Raw genomic sequence first — 18,296 nt, 5'->3', positions numbered from 1 at the left:
CAGTCCTTGCATTACACATTAAGTGACATCCATAGGACTGAAGAATACCTGGAGATGAAAACAGGAAACAAAGAAGTGAAGAATCAGCAATAAGCAGCAGCAGAAACCAACACAGAACCAGCAATGAAATAGTGCTAAGATCAGCAAATCAAGCTTCAGATTCTTGAACCAACTCCCATATTCAAAATCCCAAATGCTCGATTTTCTACTAATCCTTTAAAATTCTGACTTATCACAATGGAATCAGAACTTGAAATCAAGCAGAAATTCAAACTATTTTTAGCATTTTTTTTTAAAAGAAAGCACTGAGTCGTTTCAGTTTTTCAGAATTTTTAATCTCTAAAATCGACCTTGTGAGTGAAGGAAGAGTGCCTTTATAGGCAAGTCTTATGGCAGTACAAAATGTATTCAGTTTTGCACATTAATCCTTTTAGAATTTTTATTTTTGCTCAAGCACCCTTAGTTAAAAACTCAGATTTTCAGAATAGTCCCCAAGGCCAGCTTTTAGGAAACTTCCCAAGTTAGTTACATCAGATTCCCAACTTAGATTTCCTAAATTACCCCTTAGGATCCCTGTTTTTACCTTAGGAAACCAAATGGGTCGAATTGACCCAATAGCTCAACCAGACCTGGGCTCAGATTCAAATCAAACAAAACTCTCTTGGAATGGGTCTAAACTAACCTCAGGGCCCAAGTAACAAAGATGACCCCAAACCAAATCAATGCATGTAAAAAGGTAAACACTTAAATAAATTCAGAAAACTAAGAGCCAAACTAATTGACTAATCAATTATCACAAACAAGCGGGGAACTAGTTGAGCTGTTAAATTGAGCTAAATGACCAAAACAAAAGGTAAAATTAAAGGTTTAAACCTGCAATTAACATAACTAGATAGACTAAAGAAATCAGAAAACAAATTTTAAAAGGAAAACAAACACCAAGAAAAGAGGTTCTGGATCCAGAATTTTGACCCAGTCTCAATTGTGATGACCTTTGACCAAAGAGGGAAGAAGAACAGAAGTGAAACATAAATGATTCGAAAGCAAAAAATGAAAGGGACTCACCGGCTAGGCTTGAAATCGAAACTGGTGTTCTGAGTTAACCCAAAACAATGTCAATCGCTTGTTCTTGGTCAAGAACAAGTGAACATCATTATTTTGTGATAAAACAGCCTTGAACAAACAGGGAATTCGGAGGAGTAGCCTTGCATGCACAGGTTCGATTTTAAGCTTTTAGGGCTTGAACTCAGATTCAAGATTCGATGAGTTCCGGAAAGATTCGAAGGAAGAGAAGAGTGGATTCGGAATGGGGAGGTAAAGGGGAGTCTGTGGTATAGATTTGGGGTTGATTGGGACCGGCGCCGCCACCGGAGATGGCGAGGATTTTAGGGTGGAGGCTTAGGGTTCCATTTAATATCTGAATGAGATGAGGGGTTGAGAGAGACGGATTTAGGGAGGGGGTAGGCGGATTTGGACCGTTTTATATGAATGGGGGGTTCAGTTCCGGACCGTCCGATTAAGTAAGATCGACGGTCCTGATCAATGGGTAATTGAAACGACGTCGTTTTGGTTCTGAGTGGGGCAGACCGTGTAAGGGAATGGATTTGGGCCGGTTTTGGACGGGTATCTGGGGGATAAATCAATTGGGCTTGGGATTTAATGAAATTAGCCCAAAACCTGATCCTTTCAGTTCTTTTCTTTTTTCCATTTATTTTAAAAACTCTTTTTTTTCTTTTCAAAATTAAAAATAAAATCTAAATTAATTCCTAATACAAATTATCCTACTAAATTAAATTAGTTAACTCCAAATAACAATTATCACAAATAATTAAATTCCAAATTAAAAGGAAAACTACCAAAATTCGAAACTCAAAATTAAAAATGCAAAAATTAGTTATTTTTCGTGATTTTTTCAATTTTTGTAAAACACTAATTTACTAATTAATCTAGAAATATAAAATTAAATCCTAAATGCAAATACAAATGCAATGTATTTTTGTATTTTTATGATTTAAACTAAATTAAACATGCACACAAAATGCAAACAAACAGCAAAATTCTACAATAATTCTTAAATAACAAATAATTAAAAGGAAAAATATAATTTTGGGAGTTCTGTAGGAGTAGTTCATGTGAGGCAAAAATCACAGACTCACAGCTGCCCCTCTTTGCTCGGAGACACGAATGCATTTCGGGCAAAGATAAAAATGAGCAATTATGAGGGATTTTTGCCCGTTTGACACTCCATGAGAAGCATTTTGAAAAGAATCTGACCGAACCTTGCTTCAAAGGTTGCCTACATATCCTTGGCTATAAAGGAATTAAGTAAGTGTAGTTCTGGAAGTTTTGGTAGCTAGGACTATCGGAAAGCTGTGATTTTACTGTTGTTGCTGCTGCTGCTGCTACTGCTTGCTGAACTCCTTATTACACCAAAAATAAAAAGCTAAACTAGCTAAGCCTATCAACTACGAGTTACAAGATTCCTATCTATAAACCTCTTGAAGCTTGATCTTGAGTCTTGGCTGGCTCTTGCTGTGGACTCCGATCTAAATCTTGATGCTCGTTAGCTGTAGGTACTGGTTCTTTCTTCAGCTTTGGATCAAGGCGGGACATGCGAAGCTTGTGACTTCAATCATATCTTGAGCAATCTGCATCCTTCTCCGTTTCAACCTTTGAGCTCACTTCTTTATTTTTTGTTCTGGATTGAGACTCATTCTTTTGGTCATCTCGAACCCTGTGCCTCGAGGTAAAACCTGCTCAGACACCAAAACAAACAGACGAACGGAATATTCTGCCCCAGTTTACACTAGGAAAATTTCGTGAGTTATTTGTAACTAACTTTTTTTTTGGAAAGCGATAACATAAGGATTGTGTGCCTTCAGGAGGAAGAGATTAGGGAATGGAGCCCTATATCTAGAAAAATCTCAACTCAGGGATTGGCGCCCTAATGTTGGTAAAAAGGCGACTAGGGAATGGAGTCCCTATATCTAAAAATCTCAACTCAGGGATTGGATCCCTAATGTTGGCAAAAGGCGACTAGGGAAGGAAGGCCATATGTCTAAAATTTTCAACTTAGGGATTGGAGCCCTAATGTTGGTAAAAAGGCGACTAGGAAATGGGGGCCCTATGTATAAAAATCTCAACTTAGGGATTGGAGCCCTAATGTTGGCCAAAAGGGCGACTAGGGAATGGAGGCCCTATGTCTAAAATCTCAACTTGGGGATTGGAGCCCTAATGTTGGGAAAAGGCAACTAGGGAATGGAGGCCCTATGTCTAAAAAAAATCTCAACTTAGGGATTGGAGCCCTAATGTTGGCAAAAGACAACTAGGGAATGGAGGCCCTATGTCTAAAATCTCAATTCAAGGATTGGAGCCCTAATGTTGGCAAAAAGGAGACTAGGGAATGGAGGCCCTATGTCTAAAAATCTCAACTCATGGATTAGAGCCCTAATATTGACAAAAAGGCGACTAGGGAATGGAGGCCCTATGTCTAAAATCTCAACTCAGGGATTGGAGCCCTAATGTTGGCAAAAGGCGACTAGGGAATGGAGGCCCTATGTCTAAAAATCTCAACTCAAAGATTGGAGCCCTAATGTTGACAAAAAAGGCGACTAGGGAATGGAGGCCCTATGTCTCAAAATCTCAACTTAGGGATTGAAGCCCTAATGTTGGCAGAAGGCGACTAGGGAATGGAGGCCCTATGTCTAAAAATCTCAACTTAGGGATTGGAGCCCTAATATTGGCAGAAGGTGACTAGGGAATGGAGGCCCTATGTCTAAAATCTCAACTCAGGGATTAGAGCCCTAATGTTGGCAAAAAGGCGACTAGGGAATGGAGGCCCTATGCCTAAAAATCTCAACTTAGGGATTGGAGCCCTAATGTTGGCAGAAGGCGTAAAAGATTGAGATTGGGGATTCTGAACTATCATTTTGTTCGGATTTTCTTCTTTTCTTATCTCTTCTTTTTTTGTTTTTCATTTTCCTTTTTCATTTCATTTTATTTCAATAAAATGCAGGAAAGAATTTTGGAGGAAAACTTCCCTTTTGGATTGATTGTTACTGCGAAGCTGTTTCTAGCATTTTGGGCAGCTTTTCTTTTGGCTGCACCTGCTTTTGCACGGTTGCCTTGGGCTGCACCTGTTTCAATTTTAAACAAAGAACAATTGTTAGTTTGAAACGGTGGTTGGTTTTGTGGCCTTGATTGTCTCGATCACTCGATCTCGGCCTAAACCTTTGTTGAGAACTTCAGCTGCTTGGCGGTTTTCTGAAGATTGATCTATCTTTCAAACCGAGAAGCTCAATTTTTCAAAATTTCTCCTGACGGCTTATAGGCTTTGGCCCTTTCATTTTATTCTGCCTCTAGGGGCTTTGACTTGGGATTTCTTTTCATTTTCAATAAACTTTGATTTCAAAGCATCAGTTATCATGGCCAGTCAGGATCGACTTGATGCACCCGCTGAGGCTGGGTACTTTTATTTGGACTTGGTTTTTATTAAGCAGAACCCTGTAAAACCAATCTTGCCACCTTTTCTTTGCATTAGCTTCGGAACAAAGTTAGACCGAAAGGGATTCAAGGAAAAGTAAACAAAGGACAGGAAAATGAATTTAAGGAGAAGTGTCCCTTTCGGGGAAGAAAAAAAATGGACTTATCTGGGATGCATGCAGACTTCAATAAACATGACATGCTCCTTGGACTAGATACCTGATCCACACAACTAATCTGACTTCTCACATACCCATTACGACCCGTGTTTCAAAACCGAGAAAACTTGCCAGGACTCTTTCAATAAATGGTGGTGGGGGGTTTCTTCTCTTCAATCAACGACGCCCTTTGTGGGTTTTTGCCAATTTACCTCTCTTATTTCTCTTCTCACCGTCGCCTTATAGTGCTCTTTACGAGTTTTCACTAACAAGACTCTCTCATTTTTAATTTCTCTACTTACCATCGCCTTACGGTTCCCGTAGGTTTTCACCAATAAGACTCTCTCATTTCATTTCTCATAATGACTGCATCGGATCCAAACAACTACGTTCTCTGATTTTGAAAACCTTTCACCGATTGATCAGAAGGACTTGAATAAGGTTTGGGTAAAACGAAACTGAATGGGATTACAACTTTGGAACCGTTCAGGTGGGCTCATTGCCGAACCATTATAACATCTGCCCCTGTTTCACTTTTTGGGGAAAGTTGGATTTTTGTTATGATGTAACTGAACCCCAGAGAGAGGCTGCCTACGTATCCTTTTGGAATCAAGTCGAACGTAGTTCAGAGAAATATTTTGTTCTTTTTTTCGAGTTCCAAAGAGGGTAATGAAAGAAAGGTAACCATCTCAAAGGGTTAGCAAAAGGATTGGAGTGTTTGGGGGTAGCGAGAATGAAAGCCTTCGTCATCCCAATCAGATAGTGCTATTGCTGCAGAAGGACTAGACATAGTAACTTTTGACCGCGTCTGCGTTCACAGCTGCCTCAGGATCGTTTCCTTCGATATCTCCCAGATATAATGCTCCTCTTGGTAATATCTTTCGGATAATGTATGGGCCTTTCCAGTTAGGAGCAAACTTGCCTTTTGCATCCTGATGATGAGGAAGAATACGCCTTAAAACAAGTTGTCCCACTTCAAAATTTCTAGGCCGTACTTTCTTGTTGTAGGCACGGGCCATTCTTTGTTGGTACAACTGTCCGTGGCAGACTGCGGCCATTCTCTTTTCATCAATCAGGGTTAATTGTTCCAGACGGGCTTTGACCCACTCACTGTCTTCAATTTCAGCTTCAACAATGATCCGGAGAGAAGGGATTTCAACTTCCGCGGGTATTACGGCTTCGGTGCCATAAACCAAAAGGTACGGGGTTGCTTTGGCCGATATGTGCACAGTAGTGCGATACCCCAATAATGCAAACGACAACTTTTCATGCCACTGCCTGAAACTTTGAATCATCTTTCTCAAAATCTTTTTGATGTTCTTGTTTGCTGCTTCGACGACACATTGAATTGTTCGCATATCTCCCCCATCAAATGACTATTCAAGTTTGCATCATTGTCTGTGATAATAGTTGCAGGGATACCAAAATGGCAGATAAGATTGGAGTGCACAAAATCTACCACAACTTTCTTGGTGACAAATTTGAGAGTGATTGCTTCAACCCATTTAGTAAAATAGTCAATGGCGACCAATATGAATCTATGCCCATTTGAGGCTTTTGGCTCGATTGGCCTAATGATGTCCATGCCCCAGGAAACAAATGGCAAAGGTGCTGACATGGGATGCAGTTCTGTGGGAGGTGCATGAATCAAATCACCGTGCACCTGACACTGATGACACTTCCGAACAAAAATGAAGCAGTCTCTTTCCATGGTCATTCAATAGTAGCCTGCTCGGAGGATTTTCTTTGCCAAAACATACCCATTCATGTGGGGTCCGCACACTCCTACGTGCACTTCATACATGATTCTTCCAGCCTCTTCGGCATCAACACATCTTAACAAGTTAAGGTCCGGGGTCCTTTTGTACAAGACATCACCACTCAAAAAGAAACCACTTGCATGCCGTCTAATGGTTCTCTTTTGGTCTCCACTGTCTTGCTCGGGGTATTCTTTGGTTTTCAAGAATCTTTTGATGTCATGATACCATGGCTGAATATTTGGTTCTGCCTCAACCGTATTACAGTAGCCATGCCTTTCCTTGATTTGGATTTCCAAGGGATCAATGTGGGCATTGCCTAGGTATGGCAGCATCGAGGCCAAAGTAGCAAGCGCATCAGCCAGTTCGTTATGGCAACGAGGGATGTACCTGAACTCTATTGACTTGAATCACTTGCCAAGATCTTCCACATGTTGCCTATAAGGAATAATCTTGACATCTCGGGTTTCCCATTCTTCTTGAGCTTGTAGGATAATCAGATCCGAGTCTCCCATGATTAACAACTCTTCGACATCTTGGTCAATTGCCATGTTCATGCCCATAATACAGGCTTCATACTCGACGGTGTTGTTTGTGCAGAAAAACCGAAGCCTAGCTGTGGTCGGATAATGCTGACCAGTGGGTGAGATCAAGATTACCCCAATTCCAACACCCTTTGCATTTACTGCTCCATCGAAGAACATTTTCCAAGCATTGGTGTCTTCGGATATTGCCTTAACTGAATTTACCTCTTACTCCGGGAAGTAAGTGTTCAAAGGTTGGTATTCATCATCGACCAGATTTTCAGCCAAATGATCTGCTAACGCCTGGGCTTTTAATTGCAGTGCGAGTGACATAGACTATGTCAAATTCCGTGAGCAGGATCTGCCACTTCGCTAACCTCCCAGTGGGCATTGGCTTCTGGAATATGTATTTTAAAGGATCCAACCTGGTTATGAGGTAAGTAGTGTAGGCTTGCAAATAATGCCTCAGCTTCTGAGCGACCCAAGTTAAAGCGCAACAAGTTCTTTCCAGTAAAGTGTACTTGGCTTCATAACTGGTAAACTTCTTGCTCAAATATTAAATGTCCTGCTCTCTCTTTCCGGTCACATCATGTTGCCCAAGGACACAACCGAAAGAATTTTCCAAGACTATCAGATACAGGAACAGAGGCCTCCCTGGCTCAGGTGGGATCAATACTGGCGGATTCGACAGATATTCTTTGATTTTATCAAAAGCTTCTTGGCACTCATTTGTCCATTTGATTACCGCATCTTTCTTCAGCAATTTGAATATGGGTTCACACGTGGATGTCAACTGAGCAATGAATCGGCTGATATAGTTCAATCTTCCCAACAAACGCATAATATCTTTCTTGGTTCTTGGAGGAGGCAAATCCCGAATAGATTTTATCTTTGTTGGGTCCAACTCGATGCCCCTCCGACTAACTATGAATCCCAAGAGTTTGCCGGATGGTACCCCAAATGCACATTTGGATGGGTTCAGCTTCAAATCATATTTGCGCAATCGCTTAAAGAATTTTCTCAAGTCCCGAACGTGGTCGTCCTAGGTTTTGGATTTGATGATTACATCGTCCACGTACACCTCTATCTCTTGGTGCATCATATCATGAAAAATGGCAGTCATGGACCTCTTGTAGGTTGCCCCAGCGTTCTTCAGACCAAATGGCATGACTCTATAATAGTATGTACCCCAAGGTGTGGTAAAAGCTGTCTTTTCTGCATCTACTTCATCCATCAACACCTGGTGATATCCTGCGTAACAATCCACGAAGGACTATATCTCATGTTTGGCACAGTTATCAACAAGGATGTGGATGTTCGGCAAAGGGAAGTTATCTTTGGGACTTGCCTTGTTTAGTTCCCTGTAATCCACACACACCCGGGTCTTTCCATCTTTCTTCGGTACTGGGACTATATTGGCTAATCATGTAGTGTATCGAACTACCCGGATTACCCCTACTTTCAATTTGTGACCTCTTCTTTGATCTTATCACTGATATCAGTTTTAAACTTTCTTTGCTTTTGCTGGACATGGGGCAATCGGGGTAAGTTGGCAACTTATGAACCACAAAATCAACACTTAGCCCTGGCATGTCATCATATGACCAAGCGAACACATCTTTGAACTCAAACAAAAGTTGGATTAATGCATCCCGGGTTTTCCCATCTGTGTGAATGCTTATCTTGGTTTCCCTGATTTCTTTAGAAGTACCCAAATTAACCGGCTCAGTATCATTTAAGTTCGGCTTAGGTTTATTCTCAAATTGTTCCAATTCTCGATTTATTTCCCTAAAAGCCTCCTCTTCATCGTATTCCGGCTCTTAGTTCCTTATCTCACAGTTAGATAGCGTGTTTGAATCTGGGCATGAAGTCCGCAAGCATGTCATGTTATTTAAAGCCGCATTACTAGAACTGAAATAAGAAATAAAAAAGAAAATAATGAAGATCAGAAGGAATAGAGGAAGATGCACGATGAAATATTTATTTCATTTCATTGAATTTAAAGATAACAGGGTTTACATTAGAAATTAAAAGACAAGAAACTAAAGAAAACATCCTAGTTACACCCTGGAATAACTTGTGATGCAGAAAAAGTGGCAGGACAGGTCTACCGGGACTCCCGCCTAATTGGGAATGACGTAGCCTTCCAATTTTGCAATTTGGCATTAGGTCCCATATACAACACCTCAGCGGTGCTTGAGCCTTCCCCTGGATGAACCATGTGGGCTTCATACAGTATCTTCCTAATGGCCCCACAGATTTCTTCGATTTCTCCGGCCATAAAGGCCTTATCTTCCTCTTCCTCATTGTATTTCAGCTTGACAAATATTCTGTACAGATGCAGCACCGTCTGAGGCAAGACCTAACCATCATTCTTTCTATCATCTACCCATCTTACATCAGTTAGAGTAGGTCAAAAGCCTACCCCAATGAACTTTTCACTGGCAGTCAGAGTAATAGGTTCAGTTATTCCTTGCAATGATTTCCCAAGCCCTTTCCCAGGTTTGTAGCCATGCCTGATCATTTCTTTGGCCACCATGATTGATGCATTAGAAAGGAAGGGTTGAGGGCAAGGTTTTCCTTCTTCGCACTGATCAACGACCACAATTTCAAAAGCCTGGTAGACTATGTGCTCGCTCTCTCTCTTGCTTCAAGACACGGGACTGACGGGTCCCGATAAATTGATTGCTCATCTTCCCCGTGGACCACAATCTCTTGATCCTCGTGCTCGAACTTCACCATCTGGTGAAGAGTAGAGGGTATATCCCCCATTGCATGGATCCACGGCCTCCCCAAAAGAAAGTTGTAGGATATGTCCATGTCTAGAACCTGAAAGGTTACTTCAAAGTCTACTGGGCCGATGGTCAGAATCAGATCAACCTCTCCAATTGTGTCCCTTTTGATACCATCAAAGGCACGTACAGAGACGTTGTTGGGTCGGATTCTTTCGGTACCGATTTCCATATGTTGCAGAGTTGAGAGTGGGCAAATGTCTACCCTAGAGCCTCCGTCCAACATAACCCTTTTCACGTAGTACCCTTCACATTTGACTGTCAGGTGTAGAGCTTTGTTATGTGCGGCCCCTTCTGGGGGCAAGTCATTTTTGCTGAAAGAGATCTGGTTGATTGCAAAAAATCTTTTGGCCATTCTCTCCAACTACTCTACAGAGGTCTCAACAGGCACATATGCTTCGTTAAGGGTCTTGATCAATACTTTTGATGTTCGATGGAGTTCATCAATAGAGATAACAAGGAGACTTGTGCGGGAGACTTCCGAAGCTGGTCGATCACCTCATAATCCGCCATTTTCATCTTTGGAAAGAAGGCCTCCGCTTCTTCGGCACTCACGGGCTTCTTAGATGGGAAGCGCTTTCTAGTGGCATTGTTCACCTCTTCCAATTTGAAATACTTTTCAGCTGGGTTATTTTCTTGAACTTCTCCCGAGATTTCTTTGCCTTTGTAAGTCACCACTGATTTGTTGTAGTTCCAGGGCACAACGGTAGGATCCGTCATGGGCTTTTGTAGTGCGCGGCCAATAACCACGGGCTCACTCAGCCTTGGTGGATTAATTGGCCCCCGCATCACATAAGCTCCCTTGGGCACATACATTTGGGTTTTGTTATTCAGCTCGAATCTCCTGGGAGGACTCAAAGTCATCTGCCTTTCTTTGCGGCCTCGAGGGACATAGAGGACAACATCTTTGGGAGGCGTTGCCCCAGTTTCAATTTCAACTTTCTTCTCTGACTTTGGAGGGGTGGTTTTGTTCTTTTTCTCCCCTTTGTCTTGCTTCGGGGTAGCCTTTTGTTTCTTTTCTACATCAACGATGGCAATTATGGCCTTCAACGCTAGGTTAAATTCCTTGTCCTCACAAATCATTCCGATTACCGGCCCATTGTTGTAGGCCGGCAATAGGTTGTTAGTCACATTGGGAATATCTTCATCCCTTAGCACTATCTTCCTTTGTTTTATCAAGTTCTCCATGGCTCTCTTCAGAGTCCAGCAATCATCCATGTTGTGCCCTTCTGCCCCTGAGTGATAGGCGCATCGAGTACCGACTTTGTAAGCGAGTGATGCTGGGTTTTGCTTGGTTTGAGGAACAGGCTGTAGCAGACCCATTTGAACAAGCTTTAATAGGCTAGAGTAGTGTTCGTCAATTGGTGTAAAATTTGGCCTCTTAGGTGGTTCACGAGGGTGGAAATTATTTTGTGGAGGCCGGGGGTTGTAGTGGTTTTGGTAAGGAGGCTGGTTTCTAGAAAATAGAGCTTGGTTCCTGTTGGCTTGTTGTTGTGGCCGGACATATGGTTGAGCATTCATGACCGTGTATGGCTAAGGAGCATAGGCTACATCTTGGTGGGGGTAATAGTGCTGCGGGGTCTTTTCTGAGAAAAGGGATCTGGGAGTATGGAGTTTTCTAGCACCCGACGCTACCATGGATGTTTCTTCCTTTTTATTGCCCTTCGTTACTCCTCTAGACCCACCCTGAATGGCTTGGGAGGTAGCTCTGATGGCGGATTGGCTCAAGATTCGCCCTGTTTTCAACCCATTTTCAACCATTTTGCCAATTTTGATGGCTTCGGCGAACGACTTACCCATTGCGGACATCATGTTTTGAAAATAATCATTCTCTTGGGCTTGGAGGAAGACCGTGACCATTTCAATCTCGTCCATTGGAGGCTTTCTCACGCCATTTGATAGCGTACTCTCGAAAACTTTCCAAGGATTTCTTCTTTAGATTTGTCAATGAGTTCCTATCAGGGGCAATATCAATGTTGTACTGAAACTGCCTGACGAAGTACCGAGCAAGGTCATCCCAGATATGCCAACGGGATATATCTTGATCCATATACCATTCAGATGCGATTCCGGCCAAACTCTCTCCAAAGTAGGCCATGAAGAGCTCCTCTTTTCCGCCCGCTCCCCGCAACTGGTTGCAATATCTTTTGCAGTGGGCAATAGGATCTCCGTGCCCGTCATATTTCTCAAACTTCGGGGTTTTAAATCCCAATGGTAGATGCACGTGAGGGAACATACATAAGTCGGCATAGGATACACTTTTTTGTCCACTCAAACCCTGTATGTTTTTGAGACTCTGCTCCATGCTTCTCATCTTTCTCGCCATCTCCTCTTGTTCGGGGGTTTTGGTGGCTTTCTCTTGCCCTGTAGTGAACTCATACCGGGGTGGTTAGGAGTAAGTATAGGTGGGAAACTGTGTAGGTTCCAGTGGGAAAGATGGTGTTTGGAAGGTGAAGGATGATGGGTCAAAGCTGGGCCTGGGCAGTGTAGGCTGTGCCGAAGCCGAGCAAGGCAGAGCAGTGAAGATATTCGAAGCTCCACCTGAAGCTAACACCTGGGGGCGAGCCTCAGAAGGTGTTCCCACAAAGTTGGCGGAAATAGTAGGGTATCCTAGTGGGGTATTTGGATAGTTTATGGGGATGTTGGAGGTCCACTTGCCCTGGGAAAAAGCTCGAGAAATCCAGGGATTGCACTTGGTGGTTCTCTTCCGTTTGCCCAGGCATCCCATATTTCCATCATGCGGAGACTCAGTAACCTGTTTTCTTCAGCAGTTGCCGATTCTGAAGTTGGGATGCCCGAGATCGGGCTCTTATCCGCAATAGGAACTGTTGGCAGAGTCATATTTGAAGACATTTCAATTCTTCCCTTCGACCTCGTGAAGTATGGATGCGAAGCCAGACTACCACAAAACCAACCACCTTTCTATAAAACATGGGCTTAATAGTAGACAACAAACCGGTCAGTTTGAAGCAAATAACACATAGGTAATCACACGTTGGGGTGTGATGCACCTATACAGTCAAATGTGTTTCTACGTGTTTCGCAACGGTTGCATATTTCATCCCGGCTTTACTTATTTTCCCCGATTTTCTCTTTTTCCACTTCCTAATCTTCCACTTTTTTTTCTCTCTCTTTTCTCATTTTTCCTTTGATCTTCCTTCGGCTCTCTTTTCTTCCTTTTTGGGTTTTTCTTTTGGGTCTTTCTTTTTACATCCCTTTCTTATTGGAATTATTTACAAAATCATGATCGGATCCGATGAGGATTGCCTACGTATCACGACGCCACGTGAATTAGATCATTACGTAGTTCAAGAAAATAAATGCAAAAAATAAAGAAATTTTTTTTTGGGAATTTTTGATTTTCATTAATAAAAACTCCTAAACTTTCTATTGCAAAAGGCTTCAAACTACTCATTTTCTTGGAAAAACTACGAACAGACTCAAAATAAACCAAAATACAGTCTCAATAAGTGAAATATCCGGAATACATTAAGGCTTCGACTCCTGGGGCCCGTGGGACTTCATTCGGTCTTGCCACGGGCCTATATGCGAGATCCCCTTGAAGCCGCTCCAAATCACTCATTATCTGGCGGACATATGTCATCACTGCAGCGAAGAAAGTGGTTCGAGTCATGTCCTCACATGCTTGGCATTTCATGACAATGTAGTCGGCAATGGCTCTAACCCTCTCTCGGATTCTACCCTTTTCCTGAATCAGACGCCCGACCTGCTGATTCCTGGCTTCTAATACCTGAGTGTCGTGATGGTTTTGATTTTGCAATTGTTGCATTTCTTCCTCCATCTGAGCCATCAAAGCATAGCAATGTTCCCTATCGACTTTAAAGTCCTTGGCCTACTTGGCCGCCTCATTCACAAGGGTAGTTAACTTTCTCTTCAGATTGGTGATTATCCCTTCATATTTTCTTTTCATTTGATGCACAAACTGTGCCTGCCCTTCTGCGTTCTTTGCCAATTGGGCCCAGACTTTTGCTAGACTGGCTTCAGACTTTTCTAGGTCATCTTGACACTCAAGTGTTTTCTTTCTCAGACTACTTATAAGCCTTTCGTCCGCTCGGCTTCTTTCCGGGTTTCTAGCAGCTATTCTCATTTTCTGGATTTGAGCTTTGAGGGCTTCGTTTTCCTGAGTTAGCTTTTTCTTTTCCCCTTCATCTGCGACAGCCTGGATACTGTTGCCAAACTTGAGGTCCCTGATTTGTCCTTCTAATTTACTTATTTTGGCCATATAGCTTTCTTCTTTTGCCAACCAGCCACACTGCTCTTGCGAGTCATTGGTGAATTGTTGAACATAAGCTCTCTTAGCAGGTCTCTCAGGAATCTGGAACCTTTTACCGAACCAAATAATGTACTTGGGGTCTACTTCACCTCTAGCTAAATCCTGCACCATAGTCTTAGGTTCAAGAAATCTACATTCATTCCACACTTGGCGAACTCTTCCTTCCAGAAATACGGCCTTTGGGCCCAATTTGACGACATGTCCACTCAAATCTTCATCATGGAGGACGGTTTGAAATCTTCCCAATTGACGCAAAACCCTATGAGAAGCATATGGCTGGATGCTCCGGATGCCCATCAGGAGAAGATAACATACTTCGGCTGACATGTACACAACCTCGGTGACAGAGAGCCATCCGAACGCCCATTCAATTTTATCAGAAGTCAAAGAGCTCAATCGTGCCAACCAAGCCTCGGTACCCTTAGGAAATCCAACACCCACCACTCGGCTTTCAAATTCTTCGATGCAGTTCAAACCGGTCATGCCATAATTCATATACCCGGCTCGGTGGCAGAGATGTTCTTGTATCCACAACTGTAGCAATAAGTTGCAACCTTGGAAGAACTTTCCACCTTCTTTACAGATGGTCAAAGCTCGGGAAATTTCAGAAAAAATCAAGGGAACCAGAGTGCCATTAGCTTTCTTGATTGCGACGTCAACCATTCCCACTAGACCCAGTTCTATGTTGCGGTCTTTTCGCGGACAGATTATAACTCCCAAGAAGGTTACTATAAAGACTAAGCCTCGCCTTGCCTCCCATTTATCTTTATTTCCAGCATGAGTTAAACCAGTATTCGGTGCTTCAAAGCCTTCGGGGTTACCATAACGTTGGTACAAGAACTGGAAAGTGCATGACCCTTCAGATAAATTCTTATCCTGGATATCCCGGCTAATACTCAACATATCCAGAAACTTGTGGGGAGATACCGGCCTTGGTGACACCGAATACCGACTTCTAAGATTTCCATTAAGGTCGGCGTAACCACAATTTCTTCTAGTGTGGGTGTGAGCTCAAAATCAGAAAAGTGGAACACATTTCGAGTAGGATCCCAAAAAGGTATCAAGGCTTCAATTATGTCCAATCTTGGCTTGATGTTCAACAGTCCGACAAGACCACCCAATACTTTAATCACAGTTCCTCTTCTGCCTTTTCCCAAATCATTCCACCACATATGAGGTTGTAAGGGGATTTCCTCAAGAGCTGCGAAGGGTTCATTTTCGTTTGTGCTCATCCTGCACATTTATTAGGGTAATTTAATAACTCATTTTGACTCAAGAAAAGATTAAAACTTTTTTTTTCAAAAGTTTTCATTCCAAAAACAAAAATCCGGCTTTGCAAATACGGTCTTTCAGCACTTCGGGGAAGAAGATTTTAAGGCTGTACTCGACAACTGGTCAAAAATTTGAAAAAGAGACCATAGGCGGCTGTTCTTGCAAAAATAGCCTTCTGGCGCCCTTTTGGGGACATTCAGCTATTTTAGACAAAAATGGCATCACCTTACTTATTCACAATAAAACAATAATATTTTTATTCTTTTTGGGCTATTTTTGCAAAAGAGAAGTTGGACCCGATGAGGGTTGCCTACGTATCCCACATCCGGTGAGAATCAAACTAGCATAGTTCGGGCAGTTTTGAAAAAACGAAACAAAACCAACTATTTTCAGAAACAAAATTCTCTTCTTTTTTTTTCCAGAATTTCGGCAGAGTTTCAGTATATTTTTGGACATTGGTTTTTCAAAAACAGACAATTATCTCTCTTAGCCCTCCCATTTTCTTTTTTCCAACTTTTCTCCTATTATCCATAAGCCGGTAAAGATGCAAATCCGAAGCAAATAAATGCACAAGTAGCAAGTAAGATGCATCAGGATGGTCTTTTCATTTCGGGTACACCTGTCCTAGACAGACCCAACCCCTGTGTTGAGTCTCCAAAGTCAAATGTACGTGATGCTAACAAACGTTCCTACTAGGGATCCGACATGAGGTTTTGTTATACTAGGTTTAAAATTTGGGTTTATTGTTCTAGACCTAGCTTACCCGAGCGGACAGCTCGAGCCGAGGAAGGGCAGCGTACCTGGAATACAGAAGCTTCACCGGCTTTGCAACTTGTCCGAACCTCGTTCTAAAATGGGATAAGACTCTAAACAGAAGAGAAGTCACACGAAGTGCACCCTTCTCCATGATTTAGAAGACTCAGAGAGAGGAAGAGTTTCGTAGCAGTTTATATACAATTCACAAAATATCAAAGCGGTAAAAGCATTTAGCACATTAGGCTCAAACATGTACAAAAATCAGATAATAGATAAAGCCGACTACAACAACTATTCTAAGCTCGAATTCTTAAACCCTGAACCAGATATTCTGGGTTCGATCCCCAGTAGAGTCGCCAGAGCTGTCACACCTCTTTTTTCCTACCCCCAGAAGGGTATAAGGGAGTTTTCCAATTAAAGTGACAATGATCGAAATGGGATTATTTATTCAAATTCAGAGTCACCACTTGGGATAATTTATGGTGTCCCATGTCACCGGTTTAAAATCCCGAATTGAGGAAAGGATTGACTTTGTATTACAGTCCGCGAACGCAGAAATCCGGGTAAGAAATTATGTTAACCCGAGAGAAGTTGTTAGGCATTCCCGAGTTTCGTGGTTCTAGCACGGTCGCTCAACTGTTATTATTGGCATGATTATCTGATTTTAAAACATTTTGAACCCATGTGCATTTTTACCTCAAAACCGTTTTATTTATTTTAAAGAAGATTTAAATTCTTCTAAAACATGTCTATGGATTTTGCTACATGAAATGCACCCACAATCCTAAACACATTTTATTCAACGCTATTAAGATTTGGATTTGGGTCACATGAAATGCACACCCGAATTTAGGAAGGTAATTTTAAATTACGCGCCTAAAGCAACTACGCGTTTGCAACTTTGAGATTCTCTAAACGGCACGCCTCAAGTTCTAAAGATTAAAGTATTAATTAAACGAAGGCCATGCATTTTGAGATTTTGTTTGGTACGACACACCTCGATTCCAGTTTTTTAAAGGGAATTTGAACTAAACTTTGGAGGGCCATAAGTTGTTTGCATTATCTAATATGGCTCACCTCCAATCTATTTAATGGACTTAACTGGTTGATTAAAGGACACAGGAGCTTCCCAGGTCATTATTTTTTTAGAAATCAGATCTGATCGATTTATAAAAAAGGATTTGGGCCAGCCAATAGAATGAGCTTGGCCCAGCAAGAAGATACACATGTAGCAAGCACTGTCATTTCCTGCTGCCGAATGATTTCAAAGCCTTGGGTCCGCGTTGAGCCCAAGTCTGACAGACGAGGAGACCTTAGCGTCTGACCCTAGGTCGAATCCCTGTGAGCCCAACTCAATTCCATAATTAGAGTCAGGCCCTAAATGACCATTATGAATTCAAAACTCCCAAATGCAATTACTGATCTTCAACGATAGGGAACAAATAGACCATTAAACACTTGGGCTATCGAAATACCTCATATTCAAACACCATTCAACTGAGTTTTCAAGCTGTAATTACAAGTTCTTATTCACAAGCAATTTATCCACTAATTTGTATACTAACATGGATTTTCAGATTCAACATGCATATATCAACATATTCTCTACATCTCTCACCTTAAATCCTCAGTCCACATGTCTTCAAATTTAACGATTAATAGACCAAATGAGGAGAGACTTAATAAAGCCTGTTTTATCTTAACATGCTAAATGCAGAATTCAGCCCTAGATTATTTGCTATAACAAACTCTAAGCTTAACTCATGCAAATCAAAAGAGTTAGATCTCTTAATTCCCTTCATTAATACAGACCAAACTTCAAAGACAGAAATAAGAAGAGCTCATCAGGTGAAATCTAGCACTGATTTTAGAATCTAGCAATAAAATCACAAGGAAACCACATATACTAAGCTAACATAATCTAGATTTCAATTACAAACCACATGGTGATACATACATTAATCAAAATCTAGATATAGTATGCTGATCCTAAAATTGAAAGGAGAAAAGATGAATTTCAATAAAAACAACACCGCATTTCATCTCATTTTTCAAACCAGTCTTTGCATTATATATTAAGTGAAATCCATAGGGCTGAAGAATACTTGGAGATGAAAACAGGAAACAAAGAAGTGAAGAATCTGCAATAAGTAGCAGCAGAAACCAACACAGAACCAGCAATGAAATAGTGCTAAGATCAGCAAATCAAGCGTCAGATTCTTGAACCAACTCCCATATTCAAAATCCCAAATGCTCGATTT

At 41.7% G+C, this 18,296-nt stretch overlaps 1 protein-coding gene across 1 annotated transcript; it reads right to left on the bottom strand.

Annotated features, from left to right (window-relative positions):
- Positions 1 to 9,546: 9,546 nt before the first annotated feature.
- LOC142163348 (uncharacterized) lies at positions 9,547 to 10,068 on the bottom strand. Its single transcript, XM_075220622.1, has one exon. It carries the CDS (start codon positions 10,066 to 10,068, stop codon positions 9,547 to 9,549), a length of 522 nt encoding a protein of 173 aa, XP_075076723.1.
- Between the last annotated feature and the right edge of the window lie 8,228 nt (positions 10,069 to 18,296).

Source organism: Nicotiana tabacum, chromosome 8 (assembly GCF_000715075.1).
Source record: "Nicotiana tabacum cultivar K326 chromosome 8, ASM71507v2, whole genome shotgun sequence".
NCBI lineage: Eukaryota > Viridiplantae > Streptophyta > Magnoliopsida > Solanales > Solanaceae > Nicotiana > Nicotiana tabacum.
Note: the sequence above shows the minus strand (reverse complement) of the source record. Positions and strands in the feature narration are given on the sequence as shown.

Excerpts from the sequence above, each read along its gene's own strand:
- LOC142163348 (XM_075220622.1), bottom strand. The coding sequence starts at position 10,068 with ATGGCCAAAAGATTTTTTGCAATCAACCAGATCTCTTTCAGCAAAAAT.